Source organism: Phodopus roborovskii, unplaced genomic scaffold, assembly GCF_943737965.1.
Source record: "Phodopus roborovskii unplaced genomic scaffold, PHOROB, whole genome shotgun sequence".
Lineage (NCBI taxonomy): Eukaryota > Metazoa > Chordata > Mammalia > Rodentia > Cricetidae > Phodopus > Phodopus roborovskii.
Genome location: NW_026125295.1, coordinates 25,844,594 through 25,863,041, shown reverse-complemented (window position 1 = coordinate 25,863,041; position 18,448 = coordinate 25,844,594). Strand labels below are relative to the sequence as shown.

Sequence of the window (18,448 nt, the reverse complement as noted above, 5' to 3'; positions counted from 1 at the left end):
TAGAATCCCACAGAAAAGGCGACTCCGTTGAGCAAGTGAACTTAGTCCCAGACATTCTGGGACTAATAAATCACTAGAGTGGGCTCTTTCTCCTTCCTGGACCACTGTCCTTCACTCTGAAGCAAGAGATGGGACAGATATGCCCATAAAATGATTTGCAAACTACATGTGACTATTCATCGTAGGTTGTGGAATCATTTCAATAGCTCAGAATTAGCACTTTAAAAAAAATAGCATTATTGTAATAAGTTAGCATTTTAATAAAAATAGAGTACAACATAGACCTTGAACCCTGAATCTGAAAATCCAAAATTCAAATCAGAAACCCTTTCAGCACCAACACGAAGCCACCAGTAGAATAATCCACTCAACACCCAGCTCCATGAGATGGGTGGATCAAAACACAGGTACACACAAAAATTATAAAATTATCAGTATAATGCTGAATAACTACATATGTAACATAAATGAATTTTGTATTTAGACATAACATCATCTCTAAGATCTCTCATTATGGGTATATAAATATACCTAACCAACCCTGAGATCCCAAACATCTCTGATAAGACATAGTAAAAGCATAGACGGTATATTAATATAGACAGGCTGAGCTGTGCCAAATGTTTCTAAATCTCAGTGGCTCATCCAGCAGTTTTGTTTCTCTCTTATTTAAAGACTTTGGAAGAGGTGGATGAAGTCTCTAGGCACAACTGCTCCCCATTTATTAACAGGGTAATCTGAACACAGATATGTGGCTATACTCTCTCACCCTTGGGTCACTATAGCAAAGAGTCAGATAGAGGGTCACCTACTACCTGCCCATGTTTCCATATAGAAGTGATACTTGTGCTGGGTGGCAGTGGTGGCACACGCCTTTAATCCCAGCACTCAGGAGACAGAGGCAGGAGGATCTCTGTGAATTTGAGGAAAGCTTGATTTACAGAGATAGTTTCAGGACAACCAGGTAGAAAGTATGTCTATTTTTATCTCATCTAATCTTGTCCATTATGAGGTCATTATGGTAAGTTATTTCCATTTTATAAAGTTCAAAGATGTCAAAAAAATTAGCCACTCATGGATAATCAGTAGCAAAGCTGTTATTCAAGCCCAGTCTGTCCTTTTACTTCAAAAAATTGTGAATAAATAAATACCAAACTTTGATAGACCTAAGGTAGTTAGGTCTTATAGATTGAATTCCATCCCTACCCCCAACCCCCACCCCACCCCCTTGCAAAGAAAGATGTGTGGAAGCTCTGACTTCAGGATCTCAAAACGCAACCTCATTTGTAAACAGACTGGTTAAGAGCTGAGATCATACTGGAGCAGAGTCCAGTATCACAGGTCTCACCCACAGACATGAGAGGGTCAACTTAAAGGACCAGGAGATTTCATTTTAATAAGAACAGAAGGAGCTTCTGAAGCAGTCAGGCTATCATCTGGCAGAGACTGGGTGTTGACTTTCTTCTGAAGATCCAAGGACATCGATTAGATGAATGCTAAGGTTTCCTCCTGATTCCAGTATGTCTGCTGGTTTATCCTGAGTCCATTTGCCCTGCTTACACTGGTGCTCTGGTATCTTAGAACTCTCATCTTTCCTTTAAGCTTTCCAACAAACATCGATGCCCTTTCTCTGTCCCTGGATTGTCTGGATCTGAGGAGCCAAATAGATTTTTCTTAGCAAGTGATAAGTAGATCCTATAGCTATCACTGATAAAGCTAACCCCTGGTTCAAACAGGATCATCAGCATTCTACTTTATCAGTCCTTGATCTGCCCTGGTTCTTAATCATTCCTGGGGTTTCTGAACTCAAGCCTCTGGGGAAACAGGGAGGTGTTTCAAATTATCTTGGAGTTCTGTAATGTCCTATAAGCTGCATACAGAATATGAGCACATTGGCACATTTTCAGAGATAAAAACTCTGTGAGGGAAGATGGAGAACCATGGCTCCAGGCATCATCTGACTACCCAGATCACCTGACTGTGGCCCCAATGTTCATTTTGATAATTCTAAGGAACATTGTTTGATCACAGGCAGGTCTCAAGCAGCTTAAGTGGCTCTGTGGGACTCTGGGAAGGTGACAGTGACATTAACACTACAGTCTTTGAATCTCTACAAACCCCTATATAAAAATGGGTGGAACAGTTAGATAACAAAAGCAAACACCCATAGACACACTTTCACCCAAATTAGGGTCAAGTTGTTTCACAAGACCCAGATGACAAGTGGGTAGAAACACAAGCATTTGGACAGAAGGAAAAAGAAAACAACTAAATAGTAGTATCTAGGAGAAGCTGGGAGCAGAAGCCCCTGTGAGCAGACAGCATCTCTAGGAAGTTGTGATGCCTTTGAAACATGAACATAAGCATGAAAGGTGTTGAGGGGGTGGAGAGTACCACCATCTCTATCAGGAGAACTGGAGAGGTCTCAGTAAGCTCGGTAAGAGATGCTGAAGGGGTTAGAACAGACAAGAAGCCTGCAAGCTCTCAGGATGCATCCACCAAGGCAAGGTGAGAAACTGCACTCAGTGGAATCAAAAGTAAACAGTTAGGAAAGCTCAGAATACAAGCCACCATGTGTAATGCCATGCTTAATTCAACAGAAGAGGGACTCTGGAATTGGAAATAATTTCCTGAAAACCTAGTCTTTCTGTAAGTTCAAGAAAAATAATTTCATGTAAAAATAAATATAAAACAAAAAAAAAATGGAAGCCAGGTCCTAGGTAGCTCTTACAAGAAAAAAAAAATAAAACAGAAATAACATACACAAGGAATGTATGTCCAAAAATACAGTCATAAAGTAAATCAGAACTATACCATCACTCATTAGCTAAGTTAGAAAACAATGTGCAAATAATACAAGACACAAAACAACATTAATCAGAATCATAAAAACTTGAACTCCAAAAATAATTTAAAAGAAAAAGGCATTTTATAAATCATGGCTAAATTACAAATAATCACAATGAATAATACATTCAGAAAAAAAAAAAAAACAGCTGCTCCAAATGACTTAACAGATTTTGTTGACCCGTCCTGGAAGAAATCACCCTCCCTGTGGAGTGGGGGAGAATAGGATGGAAGGGTGGTCAGGGTGCATGGGAGGGAGGAAGAGAGGGAGGGAGGGAGGGATGGAAGAAGAGGGAACTGGGATCAATATGTAAAGTAAAAAAACAGCTGATGAGAAGGATAAATAATGAAATAAGAAAGAAAGAAGAGTATAAAGAGAATTGAGAGAAAATGATGGATGTCAAAGATGAGCAAAGAAAGTTGAACATCTGGGAACAGGAGCCCCTAGAGAAGAAAGGCAAAACACATGCATTACCTTTCTCTTGCTGTGACAAAACAACTGAGGAAAAAAGCTTACGTGTGTGTGTGTGTGTGTGTGTGTGTGTGTGTGTGTGAGAGAGAGAGAGAGAGAGAGAGAGAGAGAGAATGTGTGTGTGTGTGTGAGAGAGAGAGAGAGAGAGAGAGTATGTGTGTGTGTGTGTGTGTGTGTGTGTGTGTGTGTGTGTGTGTGTGTGTGTGTGTGTGTTCTGGCTCGTGATTGCAGTTTTCAGCCTGTGGTTAACTGACTGCCCTGCTTTAGCTTAAGGTGACACAGAAAATCACAGCAGCAAGCACATGCTTCAGAGTGGGCTGTTTACACCATGGTAGCCAGAAGTAGAAAGAGAAGAATGTAGGATCCTAAACACCTTCAAAATCTTGTTCCCAGCTGACTTCCTTCCTCAGCCAGTAGTAGGCACCCCCTACTACTCTTTTTCTTTCTTTCTTCCTTTCTTTCTTTCTTCTTCTTTTTTGATATTTTTTTTTTCATTTAAATTTTAAACAAGCTTGTCTTACATGTCAATCCCAGTTCCCTCACCCTCCCCTCCTCCTGCATCCCCCCCTCCCCACTAATCCCCATTCCATCACCTTTCTGCTCCCCAGGGAGAGTGAGGCCTTCCATGGGGATCTTCAAATGTCATATCATTTGGAGCAGAGCCTAGGCCCTTCCCAATGTGTCTAGGCTGAGACAGTAACCCTCTATGTATACTAGGGATAAATACTGATCTACTACCAGAGGCCCCATAGACTGCCCAGCCCTCCTAATTAACACCCATGTTCAGGGAGTCTCGGTCTGTCCTGTGCTGGTTTCCCAGCTATCAAAACTAGAATCCATGAGCTCCCCTTTGTTCAGGTCAGCTGATTCTGTGGGTTTCTCCAGCCTGATCTTGACCCCTTTGCTCATCACTCCTCCCTCTCTGCAACTGCATTCCAGGAGTTCAGCTTAGTGTTTAGCTTCTGCTTCCATCAGTTACTGGATGAAGGCTCTAGGATGGCATATAAGGTCATCAATCTCATTATTGGGGAAGGGAATTTAAGGTAGCTGCTCCACTATTGCTTAGACTGTTAGTTGGAGTCATCCTTGTAGGTCTCTAGACATTTCCCTAGTGCCAGATTTCTCTTTAAACCTATAATGCTCCCTCTATTATGCTATCTCTTTTCTTGCTCTCCTCTATACCACTCTTTTCAATCATAGATTGCTAACCCATTCATCAGGGTAGCATCCTCATGATCCAGCCACCCCGTGATGCCCCACTTTTGCTTAGGATCAAGCATGAGTTCGGGGTCAACACTTCATATTCCAACCACAAGAGCAAGGAAACAGCAAATTCTAAGTCAAGAGGCCTTTCCTGAAATAACAGGTTTGGAACTGCTTGTAGAGCATGCCTCAGGCCTACAGCCATCAGGCTAGAACAGACAGCACCAGACAAATGCTAGTAATACTAATAAATTCTAAGGAAAAAGCCCTTTGAGCATCAAGTAGAAAAGCACATGATTTACATTTTCATTATACTTTCAGGAGCAACTTCTTGTGTCAAAAGAAATAGAGTGATATATTTAAGATACTCAAAGAAAATAAGTCAATGATTTTATTTCCAGAAAAAATTGACTTTCAAAATATAATGGGCACTGACTGTTATCAATATACAAGAACTCAGAGAATATTGATCTCATGAGCCTTTCCTGAGAAATCTATTGAATAACAAGTTTCAATCTAGATGACTTGTAAGAGAGACATTGAAAGAAGATCTGATGGTGGGCATTTGATGCATAGTGTTTGTACAGCTGGAACTAGGCAAATGTTAATGGCCACACATACAGGCAATATAAATAAGAGGCTGCTATCTATAGTTGCTATAGGGTTTTGTAAATGAGAAGCTAGAATACAACAGAAGTGTTAATGTAAAAATTAACATTTTTGGTAATTATTATGGTGGCAATAGTAATATTCTGTGTCTGCTCTGTGTGCAATATGGGAGATAACAAGTGAATAATTATGAAAAATTCCAATTACTTTTGTCATGTCCTGAATAATTAGAAACTTGAACTTCAGGTGGAAATATCTGTAGAGTGCCATGAGCTATGAACCTGAAATACACAAGGGTAGCTGATAAAGTATACTGCACACAACTTTCCCCAGCTCCACATTCAACCATGTTACAGTAGTATCCTATAATTAGCTATGAGGAAGGTACTTGCCCCATGGATATGAAGAGTTACAAATTAGCCTGTGTGTATACATATGTATACATGTATGTATGTACAAAAGTATGTGTTTATTACCTATTTATTTTACTTGAATAGAAGGCTTGATATCATTTACTTCTATTCCACAATATGTAGCAATCCTTTGTGCCCCGAGTCTAACTTTGAAATAACCACTTTCTACTAAAAGAAAACAGGAAATTCCAGAGAAATCTTTGATCCAGGGTATGAGCCAAGATATGTATAAGATGAACCTGTAAACAATAGTCATATAGATGATAAGAATGAAATCAAGCCGGGCAGTGGTGACACACACCTATACTCCCAGCACTTGGGAGGCAGAGGCAGGCAGATCACTCTGAGTTTGAGATCAACCTGGTCTGCAGAAGCTAGTTCCAGGACAGGCTCCAAAGCTACACAGGGAAACCAAAAAATAAAGAAATACATAAACACATAAATAAAAATAAAAATGATATCAAAAGTAGTGAAATTAGAAATAGAGGCAGACAGATCTCTATGAATTTGAAGTCAATTCATATCACTATGAATGTCAGTCAGGAACTTTTGGGAGCCATCAAAGTCCAGCTCTGCTGACTTGCTCTCAGGGTTCTGGTCCATTGCCACAATGCTCCAAAGGGAACTTAGAAGACTTCCAGTCTGAGGGGTTGTGGAATGAGCTCATACAGATGCTGTTTGAGTCATGTTCTTTATTCTTCTGCCTCTCTAATTCTTTTGTCATTGTTGTCTATAATTCCTTACTTCTAATTCTTTATTTCCAATTCTGTAGTTATCTTTTTCTAATCCTGTTTCAATTCTTTCTTCCAATCCTGTCAACTTCTCTGTTCCTCTAGCCTAAATTCATTTTTTTTAAACAGGAGGCTGAAGCAATAATAAGAAATTACAGGAGTTATATCTCATTGGCAAAAGCTCAATCTTTGGGGCAAGCAATAATGGCAGAGCCTTTTACCAATGGCAATGCAAAGATTCAAGATTCCTGGAGTAAGATTGTGACCAGAGGGTGGGGGCACAGTGCCCAGTGAGATAAGCTTTGAGGCATAGGTTTGACTAGACAAGCTGATAAAGAATTGGCATATTTTTAGGCCCCTTTGTGTTAGTAACTTTGGATAGACACCTGCAACTCTGACCTTGTGCATAACTGTAAAGTTTTAAACTTATGATCCATTTACAAAAGCCTTTAGTCTAATTTGAACTTGCTCTGAGGTTAAAAATGAGCTAATTGTGTGCAGTTTGCCTTAGACCAAGGGAAAAAAAATGTTTTCTGATATTAGTCTGAGTAAAAGGAACTTTTAAGTGCCTCACAGTCCTCGTGGGACAATAGATCTAGTTATGAAGCATATGCTAATATGTTTTCTATATATCAAAATTATATAGCACAATGAGAAGTGATCTTCCTGAGCATCCACAGATGTGTGTGCCCAGTAGCTGGTGTAGTTTTATGAGATAAATACGCAAGCAGTGGGAAAACAGCCAAAGCTACTCTTAGAGAAGAAATGAGGTTCTTAGGGGAGAAACAAAATGGCTCATGAGAGAAATTACAGACAGAGACAAACACAGCCAGTAACCCCACAGCTGTGCCAAGTGGGGCTCCCCAACAGAGAATCACTCATCTGGCAGGTCAGTCTGTTGAACACTAGTTGTCACCTGCTGTGCACTCCCATGGTCTGCAAGGGACACTTAGTGAGACCTTGTCTCAAAAAAGGAAAGACTGGAATCATGTCACTGAGACTCAGGAAGTGTCTTAGAAAGACTACCACTAACCAAAGATGGGTTAAACTTAACACTTCACTATGATGTTTAACCAAAAATTGTACTAGTGGTCACTTTTAGAAAGACTGAAGAAATGAATCATCATATTAAATGCTGACAAATACATGGAATGACTCAGGCACTGTCTTCCATATCAAACGTACTACCAAATATACCAAATGAATAAATGATGTGCTTCTTTAAAATATTCTACCTCACAAACTTATTCTAGAGACAAAATTTTATTATTTTGCAACTCCCACTGTGTTTTACTTGTCAGTCAGTGGCTGCTCGGACCACACCAAGGGCAACAATCACATATGAACATATATGATCCAACTGGAAATAATCAGGAAGTGTTCATGGCAGAAGAAAGTTGACTTTTACTTGAGCTCTAGTGAGCAAAATGCAGACTAAGAAATGCCCAAGTCAACTAGATCATCAACAGATAGACTGGGGGGAAAATGTGGAGAAGCCCAAGAATCAGAAGACATATACCCTTCTCTTAGTGGGCAAGACAAACTGTAGTGTGCAAGAATGCACTTTCAGGTGATAAAACTATGGTGCAAGTTCAAGGACATGGTTCATATAAAAACCAGGATGTCAAGTCCCTGTGGGAGGAGGGGAACACTTTGAGAGGATGTAGATGAAACATGTAGATGATCAAGTTGTATTTGCAAGCAACTGTGGTTTCTCTTTTATGAAGATTTATTAACTTATGTGTTAGATTGATAAGGTTTGCCAATTCCCTCTTCCCCTCTCTAATGAAAATCCTTTTAAAATATAATCAAGTGTGCTCACCTGGTAAATTCAAGACCCTGAGTTCAATCCCCATCACTAGGAGAAAAAAAACTAAATATAATAAAGTTCTTGCCATCAAGAAGGTCAGAGTCTAGAGAGGGAAATCATGTTGTAAATAGTTTTGATGCGATATGATAAATATTTTCAGACAGATGTGTACACATTGTTGTCTAAGCAGTGTGGACCTGAAACGGTTCAGCAGGGCAGATCCAAGAAGACTACCAGAAGCGGGAAACACACCTCCTGGGCTTCAAGGGATAATCTTCCCCAGGAGGGCATGTGAGGGCAGAGCCCAGAGACTTTGACTAGAGGGGTCTCAGCAGAAGGACATGTGAGAGACAAAGCTCAGGGACTAGACTAGAGGGGTGTCTGCTCACCTGGCACTGATTTCCTCGAGGCAATCCAGTACCCTTGGTGTTTATTCTGGAATTTGTTTTTTCCTTTGTGGCCCTGCATTTGTCAGGGCAGTTTTCTCTAAGAGAATGACGTGTACAATTAATTGTTGGCTGAAAGAGCGTGTTATTTTGTGATTATGTGAATGAAAGGTAGTGTACCTGCCTTTCCATTGTTTTAAAACCAGAACATCACATATGATCTGAGAGAGAGAGAGAGAGAGAGAGAGAGGAGAGAGATTTTTATCCTCTGCTTTTTCTTCAGAATAGCTGCTGTGAAGGAGGATCCCACCTAGCCATGGTCTCTGTAAGCACCCTGCAGAGCTAGAATTCCTCCTTCAGCCAGAAAGCTGAGGGATGGAGGAGTTTGTAGAAGCCTTCCTGCCATTTGAACCCTACATGCCAACTCTACAGAATGGCCCATTGCATGCTTAACCAGCAAGGCAAGACAGTGAACATCAGATGCTACAATCTGACATATCCATAGGGAAGAGGAAGACACACTTTGTTAGGCAACACTTCCTGAGAACCAAATAAAAAGGGTGTGATTTGTATATTGAAATCAAAGAACAATTGAGTGTGTACAAGTCTGGGTGTCCTCTGCTAGCCCTGTCCCTGGATGCTCTGTAAATAGCCCTGTGGGACCCAGGTGTTCTGCAGGAACCTAAGGGCTGAGAGTCAATTTGGCCTCCAGTCCAGCATGCACTTACCCTTCTCACCCACCTGCCCTTCATCCCTCGCTAGCTCTGCTGGCAAGCTGGCATTAGAAGCTAAAAGTACTCAGGAAATGAAGTTAAGAATGGGTTAGAAAGACTGGAACTCAAAAAGTTGTCTGCTTCTAGGTTTATTGATTTATAAAATGGGGCTACAGCACCTGCCTCTACTGTTAAGGAGAAAACAAGATAGATGGGAATACTTAGAAATGAGTGGAGTAGAGTGTTCCCGAGGACCCTGACCTAGAGACACACACTTTCCTTCTGTATGCAACTAGGTACTGGCAAGTGTGGCATCCTTCCAAAACCCATTTACCAAGACATTGCAGGCTCATGTGAGTGCTCCCAGAACTGACACATTTTTCCTCCAAAAGCCAAGACCTGCCGCTTTGATAATCTGAGACCAACACCAAGTATTCATCATCTCAGACTAAGTATCTGTACTATCACTTAGACAAGATAAAACCACTGCTAGAGGCCATTGCACACAAGTAGGCTTTCCTTTTTCCTGTTCTCATCCTAAACTTTGTAAATTTATGGATATGAAAAGGCATTCTCCTTGCCTTCCCTGTTACCCTGCTTCAGTGTCCCTGCCTTGCTCTAGTTTGGCACATACAACAACAAAAACATATGATAAGAAACAAACTTTCAAGGGACTCAAAACCAGACTCAAGGCTGGAAATAGGGATGTCTTACTTTGTTGTGGCTTCTATAACAAAATATCATAGACTAGTTGGTTTCAAAAAGCAGAAATTTATGTTCTCACTGGTCTGGAAACCGAGACTTTAAGACTAGATGCCAACACGGGTCAAGTTTTGATGAAGCCTCTCTTCCTGGTAGACAGAATGCAAGTTTCTTCTGGTACACTAATCATACCATGGGAGACAGCACACTGATAACCTTATGACACACAATGATGACCTCCTAACATCCCGCTTACCCTTCAGAGGCTCTGCCTCCACTAAACATCCCATTGAAGCAAAGGCTTCATCCAACACAGGACTCTGAGAAAGAAAACAAATCTTGAGTCCATACAAAGGAGTGGCAGGGTTTTAAGCGGGGAAGATGACCCAGGTCTTTGCTTCTCACCAGTCTGTGAAAAATCACTTAGACAAGGGACACACACCAACAAACTATACATCCATGACTTGGAGCAACTTAAAATGAATGAAGTATGATGATCCAATAACCCAAACCTCAACACAAAACAAAGATGAAAGGTGTTCTGGTGGGTAGGGTACTTCCGTTGTTCATGTGCATGGGTACTAAATTTTGCTCTAGTATCTCTGGCCAAAGGAGAAAATGCATTTGCTAATGGCTTCTCCTATTTCTCACGTGTTAAACCTCAGGCTGGGTTCCAGCTTCTGCTCATTCCTGAACCAAACAACCAGCCCCTTTAAAAATGAGAAAAAGCCACTGTTTTCCCTCAGGAGCTTAGCATTTTTGTCTCAGTGCATTTCCAGCTTACTAGGGAAGCCAAGCTAGCAATGGCCAAATGCCCCTTGAGGAATCTCCCTCCCCAAACACATACTGGAGCCCTAATGAGAAAAATAACACATTTTGCAAAATCTGCTGTTGAGGATTTTTTTGTAGATCAAAAGATTTTTCTTACTTTTTAATAATTCAGGTAACCTTGGAGATCCAGCTGCTTTTCAGATATTGCTTAGCAATGAAGAACCAGAAAGTTGCTGCTTCCCCTGTTTCCACTCAATCATCTTACTAGGCAGGTCCACTTAGTCTGTCTCTATGACAGGACAGAAAGCTATGTGAAAAGAGCCCATAGTTTCAGGCCAGGTCTGCTGGCTTCCACTGAGCCTTTATTTGCCCTCGCTTAGCTGGTATCCTTATTGATTTAGCAATCATTTATTGAGTGACTAAGATATACCAAATACCGTACACAGATAAAAGGAGTAGCCCTGCACTCAAGAGTACTGCAGGCTGGAAACGAAGCAGTCCATCTTCTCACATAATTGTTGCTCTGCCTCGGTGGGTGTTCATCTCTCTTGCTCTAGTGTGGCACATAAAACAAAAGCTATGGTAAGAAACAAATGAGAGTGAGTGAGTGTGTGAATGAGTAAGTGAAGCACAAAAATAATTTGCGAACACCTTATTTTATGTCACCATCACTCTTCCTGGGATTCCCCATTGTTTGATAACACAAGCTCAAGTGGTCCATTTGACCTGTCTTGGCCTTCCATCCTCAGGAAAATCTTATGCCTTGGCTGTAATCTGCCCTTCTTCTTTCCAGGAATTCCTTCAGAACCCACTCCTATCCCTCACACCACACCACCTCTGAATATCACCCTTTATCAGAGACTCAGCAGACAATCCACTGAGTACATCATATACAGCCATCACTGAGCAAGCCAAGATGTAAGGGAGTACAGCCTCGGCGCCACATCTCTATGGCAATGCATGGAGCTTCATACCTCCCGTCATGCACAGAGGTCATGCTTTCTGGGGTTCACACCACTACAGGACAGTCAAAGGACATCGTGTGCTTCCCAGGAGTCACACATCAGGAAAGGATGCCCACCTCTCCCTCACTTGTCACATCCTGCTAGCCCCTACTGGATAGTTTTCAATTGACACAGATGTTCAGGGGCACAATATAGCATGTTCCAATGCTACACCAAATGTCTGAGTGGAAGTTGTGTTTACCTTCACTATTGATCCACCCTAACACTTAGACAAGAACTGGAATGTCAAAAACAAATTTTAAAAATCAGATAAATGTGCGAAAAGAGCCCATAGTTTCAGGCCAGGTCTGCTGGCTTCCTCTGAGCCTTTATTTGCCCTCTTTGAGGGTTTGCTGTAATGTTAAATGGTATCGTGCATAATTTTAAAATGTACCTCATCAGGATTAGAAGTTTTTATTCTTAATGCAACTCTAAATTTATGTCTTACTTAAATAACCCTGTTTTGTCATTTTTACTCCTCAGCACACTGAGAAGCCTGATAGAGGTCCCCTGGGCCTCTCTCACACTCTCACAGTCTTGACCACAGTGGTACCCCTAGGACATTGTTGAACATGCCACTACTTAGGCCTCAAGAAACCAAGTTGGCTAGGCTTCCCTTGCTCTTCAGCTGGCCACTGAAAAGCCTTTGCACAGATTTTTATGGGCCTGTGCATATGGTAAACCCTGACAGCTGAGCCTCTCCTGTCCTGATCCAGGAGCAACTCAGCCACCAACAGAAAGGGACTTCAAAAGACGCTTTTAGGGAATTCTGCAGACTATCTGCCATGCCTGATTGTGCCTTGGTAAGTTCCCTTCTTAAGGGTATGCGGTGGTTTGAATGGGAATCACCCCATAGACGCATGTGTTTGAATGCTTGCTCCATAAGAAATGGCATCACAGGAGCTGTGGCCTTGTTGGAGTAGGTATATTCTTGTTGGAGGAAGTGTTGCTGGGGGCAGGCCTTGAGGTTTCAGGAGCTCAAGCAAGGCCTAGTGTCTCCATTCTTTTTCTGCTGCCCTTGGATCAGGATGTGGAATCTCAGCTCCTTCTCCACCACCATGTCTGTCTGTGACAATAATGGACTAAACCTCTGGACTGTAAGTCAGCTCCAATTGAGTGTTTTCCTTTATGAAAATCACCATGGTCATGATGTCTTTTCACAGCAATAAAAACGTAAATAAGAAAGAGGTAATATTGGTGGATTCAAAATTGCAGGGGTGGGGGGTTGCATGGAGGAATGGCTCACAACCAAAATTGCAAAGGGAGACTTTAGGTTATATAAAATCATAATATCTCCAGGCCTTGATTCGATTCCTTCATCCAGAAAATGAAGGAAATAACACTCTAATGAAAATTAATAGGATATCATTGAGGGCTTTCAGATTCGTCTGTGTACTTATAAGATGTGACAGTAAAGCCAGTCTCTGAAGGATAATGTCTTCCCTGGTCTTCATCTAGCCTCACCAGCCACTCATCTTAAAGGAGCCAACCTTCCCATTTGCACGAAATACTGCAGACTGGCTTGCATATCTTATCAGCATACTCTAAGCCGTGTTCACAGGCATCCTCCTCTTCATGCTGCTTTACTGTCACGTGATCTTCACCCAGAGGGGTCCAGCGGGTATCACGGGAGTGAAAGAGGTGTTCTCCAGCTATGGCGATCCCTATGGGCATCTCCTGAATCTTCTCGCATCCCCAGTGCCTGGGGGTAACTGTAGATCTTCACAAGCCAACCAGTGTCAAGTGCTTCCCCGTTTCTCCTTTCCCTTTTTATCATCACTGTGCTGGGAGTTGATGAGGTGAAATACACTCCAGCAGAGGGAATAATATAAACTTAAAAGTTATTTCTAATAGAATGGTGGAAGAATTCCACTACTTTCTTTCAGTTAATAATAATAGTAATAATGCCACATGAGGCTCCTTTGGGGATTTCATTATTGATAGATTGGAGGTATGCACAATGGCCTCAGATGAACAGGTTTCCTTTTAACTGGTTGGAACATTTTGGGATGAAGAGATGAGGAAGACAGGTGCTAGACAATAGAACAAACCTAGCAGCAGCTTATTTGCATAATTTTGTATAGAAGTGCACTGATGTATGAAGTATAAAGTAACTGTATTGAATACTGAAAATGAAGAATCTTGGAAAACATCCCGTGTTGGCTACCCAGTTCTGAAGTAGCCGAACGTTTTAATGAAATACCTCCTGCTTTTTTACAGAAATGGCTAGTGTTTTACTCTTGCTCTCCGAACCCTTGCTGTGTGTGTGTGTGTGTGTGTGTGCATGTACACACGTGTGTTGGAGTACAATCTTTAGGAAACACACCTTTTATACTGTTGTTCTAGGTAATTTCTTCAAAATGTACCCTCTAAGCAGATTAGCCATGGTGTGGGGGCTAGAGGAGTCGGGGGGGGGGGAGATATTTGCATGTGCCTCTAATATGTTGTGGCCCCTTTGCCATCTCTGCATGATGGAAGGCTGTCTGGAGGGCCACAACAGTGTATACAGCAAAGATTACAAACAGCAATTCTTGCAAGCCAAATCGCTTCCTAAGTGAAGGAGCAGAAGATTGAAAGGCGAACATACTGTCTGTTGGGGCAGTCTAACTTCCTTTTGACAAGTGTTCCTTAACAGCCCCCACCCCAGATATCTGAAGCCCATCTTAACTCACTCGGGTCCTCCACTGACCACCACATTGCCTGCATGGTGTGGCCCCATCTCCAGGCTGCTTACCAGTCCTCAGGCCTACGGGGTGAGTGAACAGTCAGGTGGGGCAAGCCTGGTGAGTATTGATGAGCTAGAGACCTCAGGGCTTCCTCCTTAGCTTGAGGAGGAGGCAGCTCTGACACAGCACCAAGATGTATTTTTCTTCTCTGCTCAGATGTTGCTGACGCTGGCTTATTATTTTTTTTAAAAAAAGCATTTAATTTTTTTTATTTTTGCCAATATCTTTAATCATAAAATGAACTTAGAAAATGTAAAAGTGATGTGTCTTCACAAACTGAAACTGCTGTATTTTGAAGTTTTGAATATTAGGTCTGTGCTTTATAGCTCAGGGGAGGGAATAGAATAAAAAAAAAACCGACTGAGAAGCAATTAGAGTCGTTACCAGCAAATCAGAGTGTCAGGCAACTGGAGAAAGAAGCACCGTCTGGGAGCTGAGAGTGGCCTAAGGAGCCGTCAGCCGGCATCCCTTACAGAAGGATGCTCTTTCAGATACCCTCAGCAGCGGGGGACTTCCCAGAGGAACATGACAGAAAGAATCCTCACGCTCTCAGATGCTCCCAGAGTAGACTAAAGGTGGAACCCTGTCCTAAGGTGACCCAGCCAGCCCTCGCTGTGCAGTGATTTGGTGTCATCCTCCCTAACCAGTGGAGCTGAGATGCCACTCCCTTTGGTGGATTCTCGATGAGGTGACCATTCCTGGTCAAATGCATTCATTTCTGACATTATACCATCCTTTAGGGTCAATGCCAGTCACTTCTAGTCTTGTGACACTTGTCTTAAGAAATATCCTAGAGCCCCATTTAAAGTGAAATGTGACATCTTCAGCTCCAATGGTTTTTGGGAAGGCAGGTAGATGTCTTTCAAACCAGGATGGGGCTTCTTTAAGGACACAGTATTTGGCTGTCTTGATTCTGGTCCAGCATCCTGGGTACCAGTGAAGAAAAATCTACCAAATCCCATTCTTCTCCCTTCAGCCCAAGGAGATGGGCTTGGAGACTGTTTAAGGTTGTGTAGAAAGCCAGGTTTTCATGCTGGTGCAGAGAATGCTATGCCATGAACAAGCACAAGTGGACCATAGTGAAAGTGGCCATTAATTCAAAGAAAATGGGGTCTCCAGTCCTGGAGAGATGGCCCGGGCAGGAAAGTGTGCGTACTGTGAAAACATGAAGACCTGAATTGGGATCTCCAGCACAGGACATGCACTTGCAGTCCCAGAGATTGAGACACGTAGATGCTTCGAGCCACCACACTTAGCCAGCTAGTCTACTGGCGAGCCCCGGGTTTGATGAAAGGACCTTACTCAAGATAGATAGATAGATAGATAAATAAATATTTAAAAATAGAGGGGTGGGGACAGAGGCAAAGTGGAAAACCATTAAAAACCATCTGATGCCATCCTATGGCCTCCACCCACATGCATGTATATCACACACACACACACACACACACACACACACACACACATCTGTTTTCTTACACAATGGAAATGCTTCTATTTCCCACCTTCATCGTGAAATGACCTCTCTCTCTCTCTCTCTCTCTCTCTCTCTCTCTCTCTCTCTTCCTCTCTCTAACAAACCAGGAACAACTGAAAGAGGATGATGTGGAATGTATTGTAAACCAAGATGAACTCGCCATGAATTACCAGGAGTCGGTCTCCTCACCCAGCAGTCCTGTCTCAAAGCTAGCCCTAGACCAGAAGCCTTCACTCCAGACTCCAGGCAAGGAAAACATCTATGAAGGAGACCTCGGCCTGGGCAGCTATGAACTCAAACTGGAGCAGACTCGGGGTCAACCCCAGATGGATTAATTGGCATGATGAGTGCAGATGTCATCACAAGTAATGCAAGACCACTGAGGAATGCCAACAGCCTTGGAGGTGGTGCACAGAGAGGCAGAAAGAGTATTAAGGACATAAATTGGACAGAATCAAAGCCTTGTCGCATGTATCCTCCCGTGCCTTCAGAAATGAGAATTCATTACCTTCCCTCTGTATTATGCAACCTCATTTAATTATCTGACAGCCATTTTTACTGCCGGATTGGGGGCCAGACGAGTCAGGTCTAGCTGCCTTTGGGATGAACCAAGTGTACCGGGTCTGCAGGGGGCTCCTGCTCCTCTTCCTCAGATGGCTCTCCAGGCCCTTCATGTGGATTGTGGATTGTAGTCCCTTAATTATGGAGCATTAATAACATGAAAAAAAAAAAGAGCCCCTGAGCACATCGACAATTCTTGTCTCTAAGGACTTGGCTGCACTTGTTCTAACTGATTCTAAGGCCCTGTGCAGAGACAAGTGAGTGTTCAGTGCCCACCATTGATGGCCCCTGGGAATTTTCATGAGTTAAGAGCCCTGTTGTTCTCTCCATACTGTTCTTCCCACTACTCCAAGGAACTGCTTGCCTCCAGGTGTGTCTATGTTAAGCACAGGGCCTCTTGCCAGCCTAAGGAAACTCTTTCCAGGGAAAGCTGGTTTTTATCCCACGTTCTGTTTTACCCAAATGATGAGCCTCCCTTCCTTGTGCATTGGAGCAACTTCTTGGCTCTTGAAGCAGGTTCCCTCTGAGTGCTGGGAAGTCATGTTTTGCAGCATGACCCTTCCACATGGGGGAGATTGTGCAGGGCCCTGGCCTTTTCCAATTCTAATATTGGTGACTGATAGGCAGCAAAAAAGGCAAAACTAATAGGGCTGGTGCCATTCAGGCCACACTGAGGCACCAAGGACAAGCACCAATCTGGACTCATCCCTTCCCAGCGTGACTCAAGGCTGCATTGGAGAGGCCAACACAATAGTTCTAATTCAGCTGCATGACCTGTGCCTTTGAAGCCATAAGATACCTCAAGCCTAGCTTCTCTTGAAATGCAGATGTTGCTATTAGGCTCCAAAGAGCAGGCTTCAGACTTAGGAGCCCAAGACATGGTGGACTTATTTTTGAGGGAGATGGAGAACGATGTCTTTCTCAGGCCCAAAGCTTAAATCTAATGCATGTTTTGCTGACCACTTCTTAGGCCTTAGACCTGTGGTATCAGGTATACTGCTCTGCATGTCCATTTTCTTGCTTCCAAATACTAGAAACTGGGGGAAACTTTTATATTCAACTGAGTAAAATCTTGTCATCTGGGGCAAATATGGCAAGTAAAGAAGTTTTCTAATTTGACATCATCCTAATAAAATTTTGTTATGGAGTATGATTGTTCTGGTTATAGGTTCTGGCTTCATTTCTAGACCTCTCCTCTAACCAGCTAATTGAGAGCTCTACACTTCTATCTTTAGAGCTCTGGGGGCAGCAGGTACTAAATGTTAACATAAGGGAGGTGCATGGGTCCTCAGATCCATGAACAGCCAAAGGGGATATCACAACTGGGAGGATGTCCCAAATGAGGGAAACTGAGTCAAGCAGAGGTGCACAGCCTCCTTTCATCCCACCAGAGGTGACCAGAATTCATGAAGAGCTGTAAAAGTAGAGAAGACATCAAAGGAGGAAGGAAAGAGGGCCAGAAGATGATGATTGATCTTATGTCTTCTCATATCAAGTAGAAAGGGGAGCTGAAGATTTGGTGTTTGCTTTGTGTTGAGAGAGAGAGAAAGAGAGAGAGAGAGAGAGAGAGAGGACTTCCCAAAAAAGTCAAATAGTAATGAAAACAGAGCACAGAGTAAATGGAAGGAAGAATTTGACTACCAGATACCAGATGAAATAAGTAGGGTGTGGAGGGGTGGGAGCAGATTAAAGCTAGCACCGAGGCACGAAGAATGAGTTGGAATAAAACTAGTCCCTGCCTCCCCAATGGCTTCTTGCTTAGAAACACTCTCCCTCTCCAACCTACCATCATGCATTACTACTGACAAGGACAATGGGAATAACCCTAACTACACTGAATTCTGGAGTAAGATCCCAATCATAGCCCATCCTATATGTGAGACAATGTTTTCATCTTGCTATGTGACTACCAGCCTTCCTCCCTCTGAATCAGTCCAAGAGCCTAGCAGAGGCTAGGTCCAAGTTAGCAATTCAAAAAGGCAAGCCCTGTTATGCTGCTACTGGGAAGGATAATGAATTATGA

At 42.5% G+C, this 18,448-nt stretch overlaps 1 protein-coding gene across 1 annotated transcript in view; it reads left to right on the top strand.

Annotated features, from left to right (window-relative positions):
• The window catches only part of Slc9a9 (solute carrier family 9 member A9), a 521,392-nt gene extending 503,814 nt beyond the window's left edge, over positions 1-17,578 (top strand). Inside the window, exons 15-16 of the mRNA XM_051207129.1 lie at positions 14,309-14,444; positions 15,972-17,578. Coding sequence (XP_051063086.1) covers positions 14,309-14,444; positions 15,972-16,199 — 364 coding nt within the window. The 3' untranslated portion in view covers positions 16,200-17,578. The remainder of the gene's footprint in view (positions 1-14,308; positions 14,445-15,971) is intronic.
• Positions 17,579-18,448: the final 870 nt, after the last annotated feature.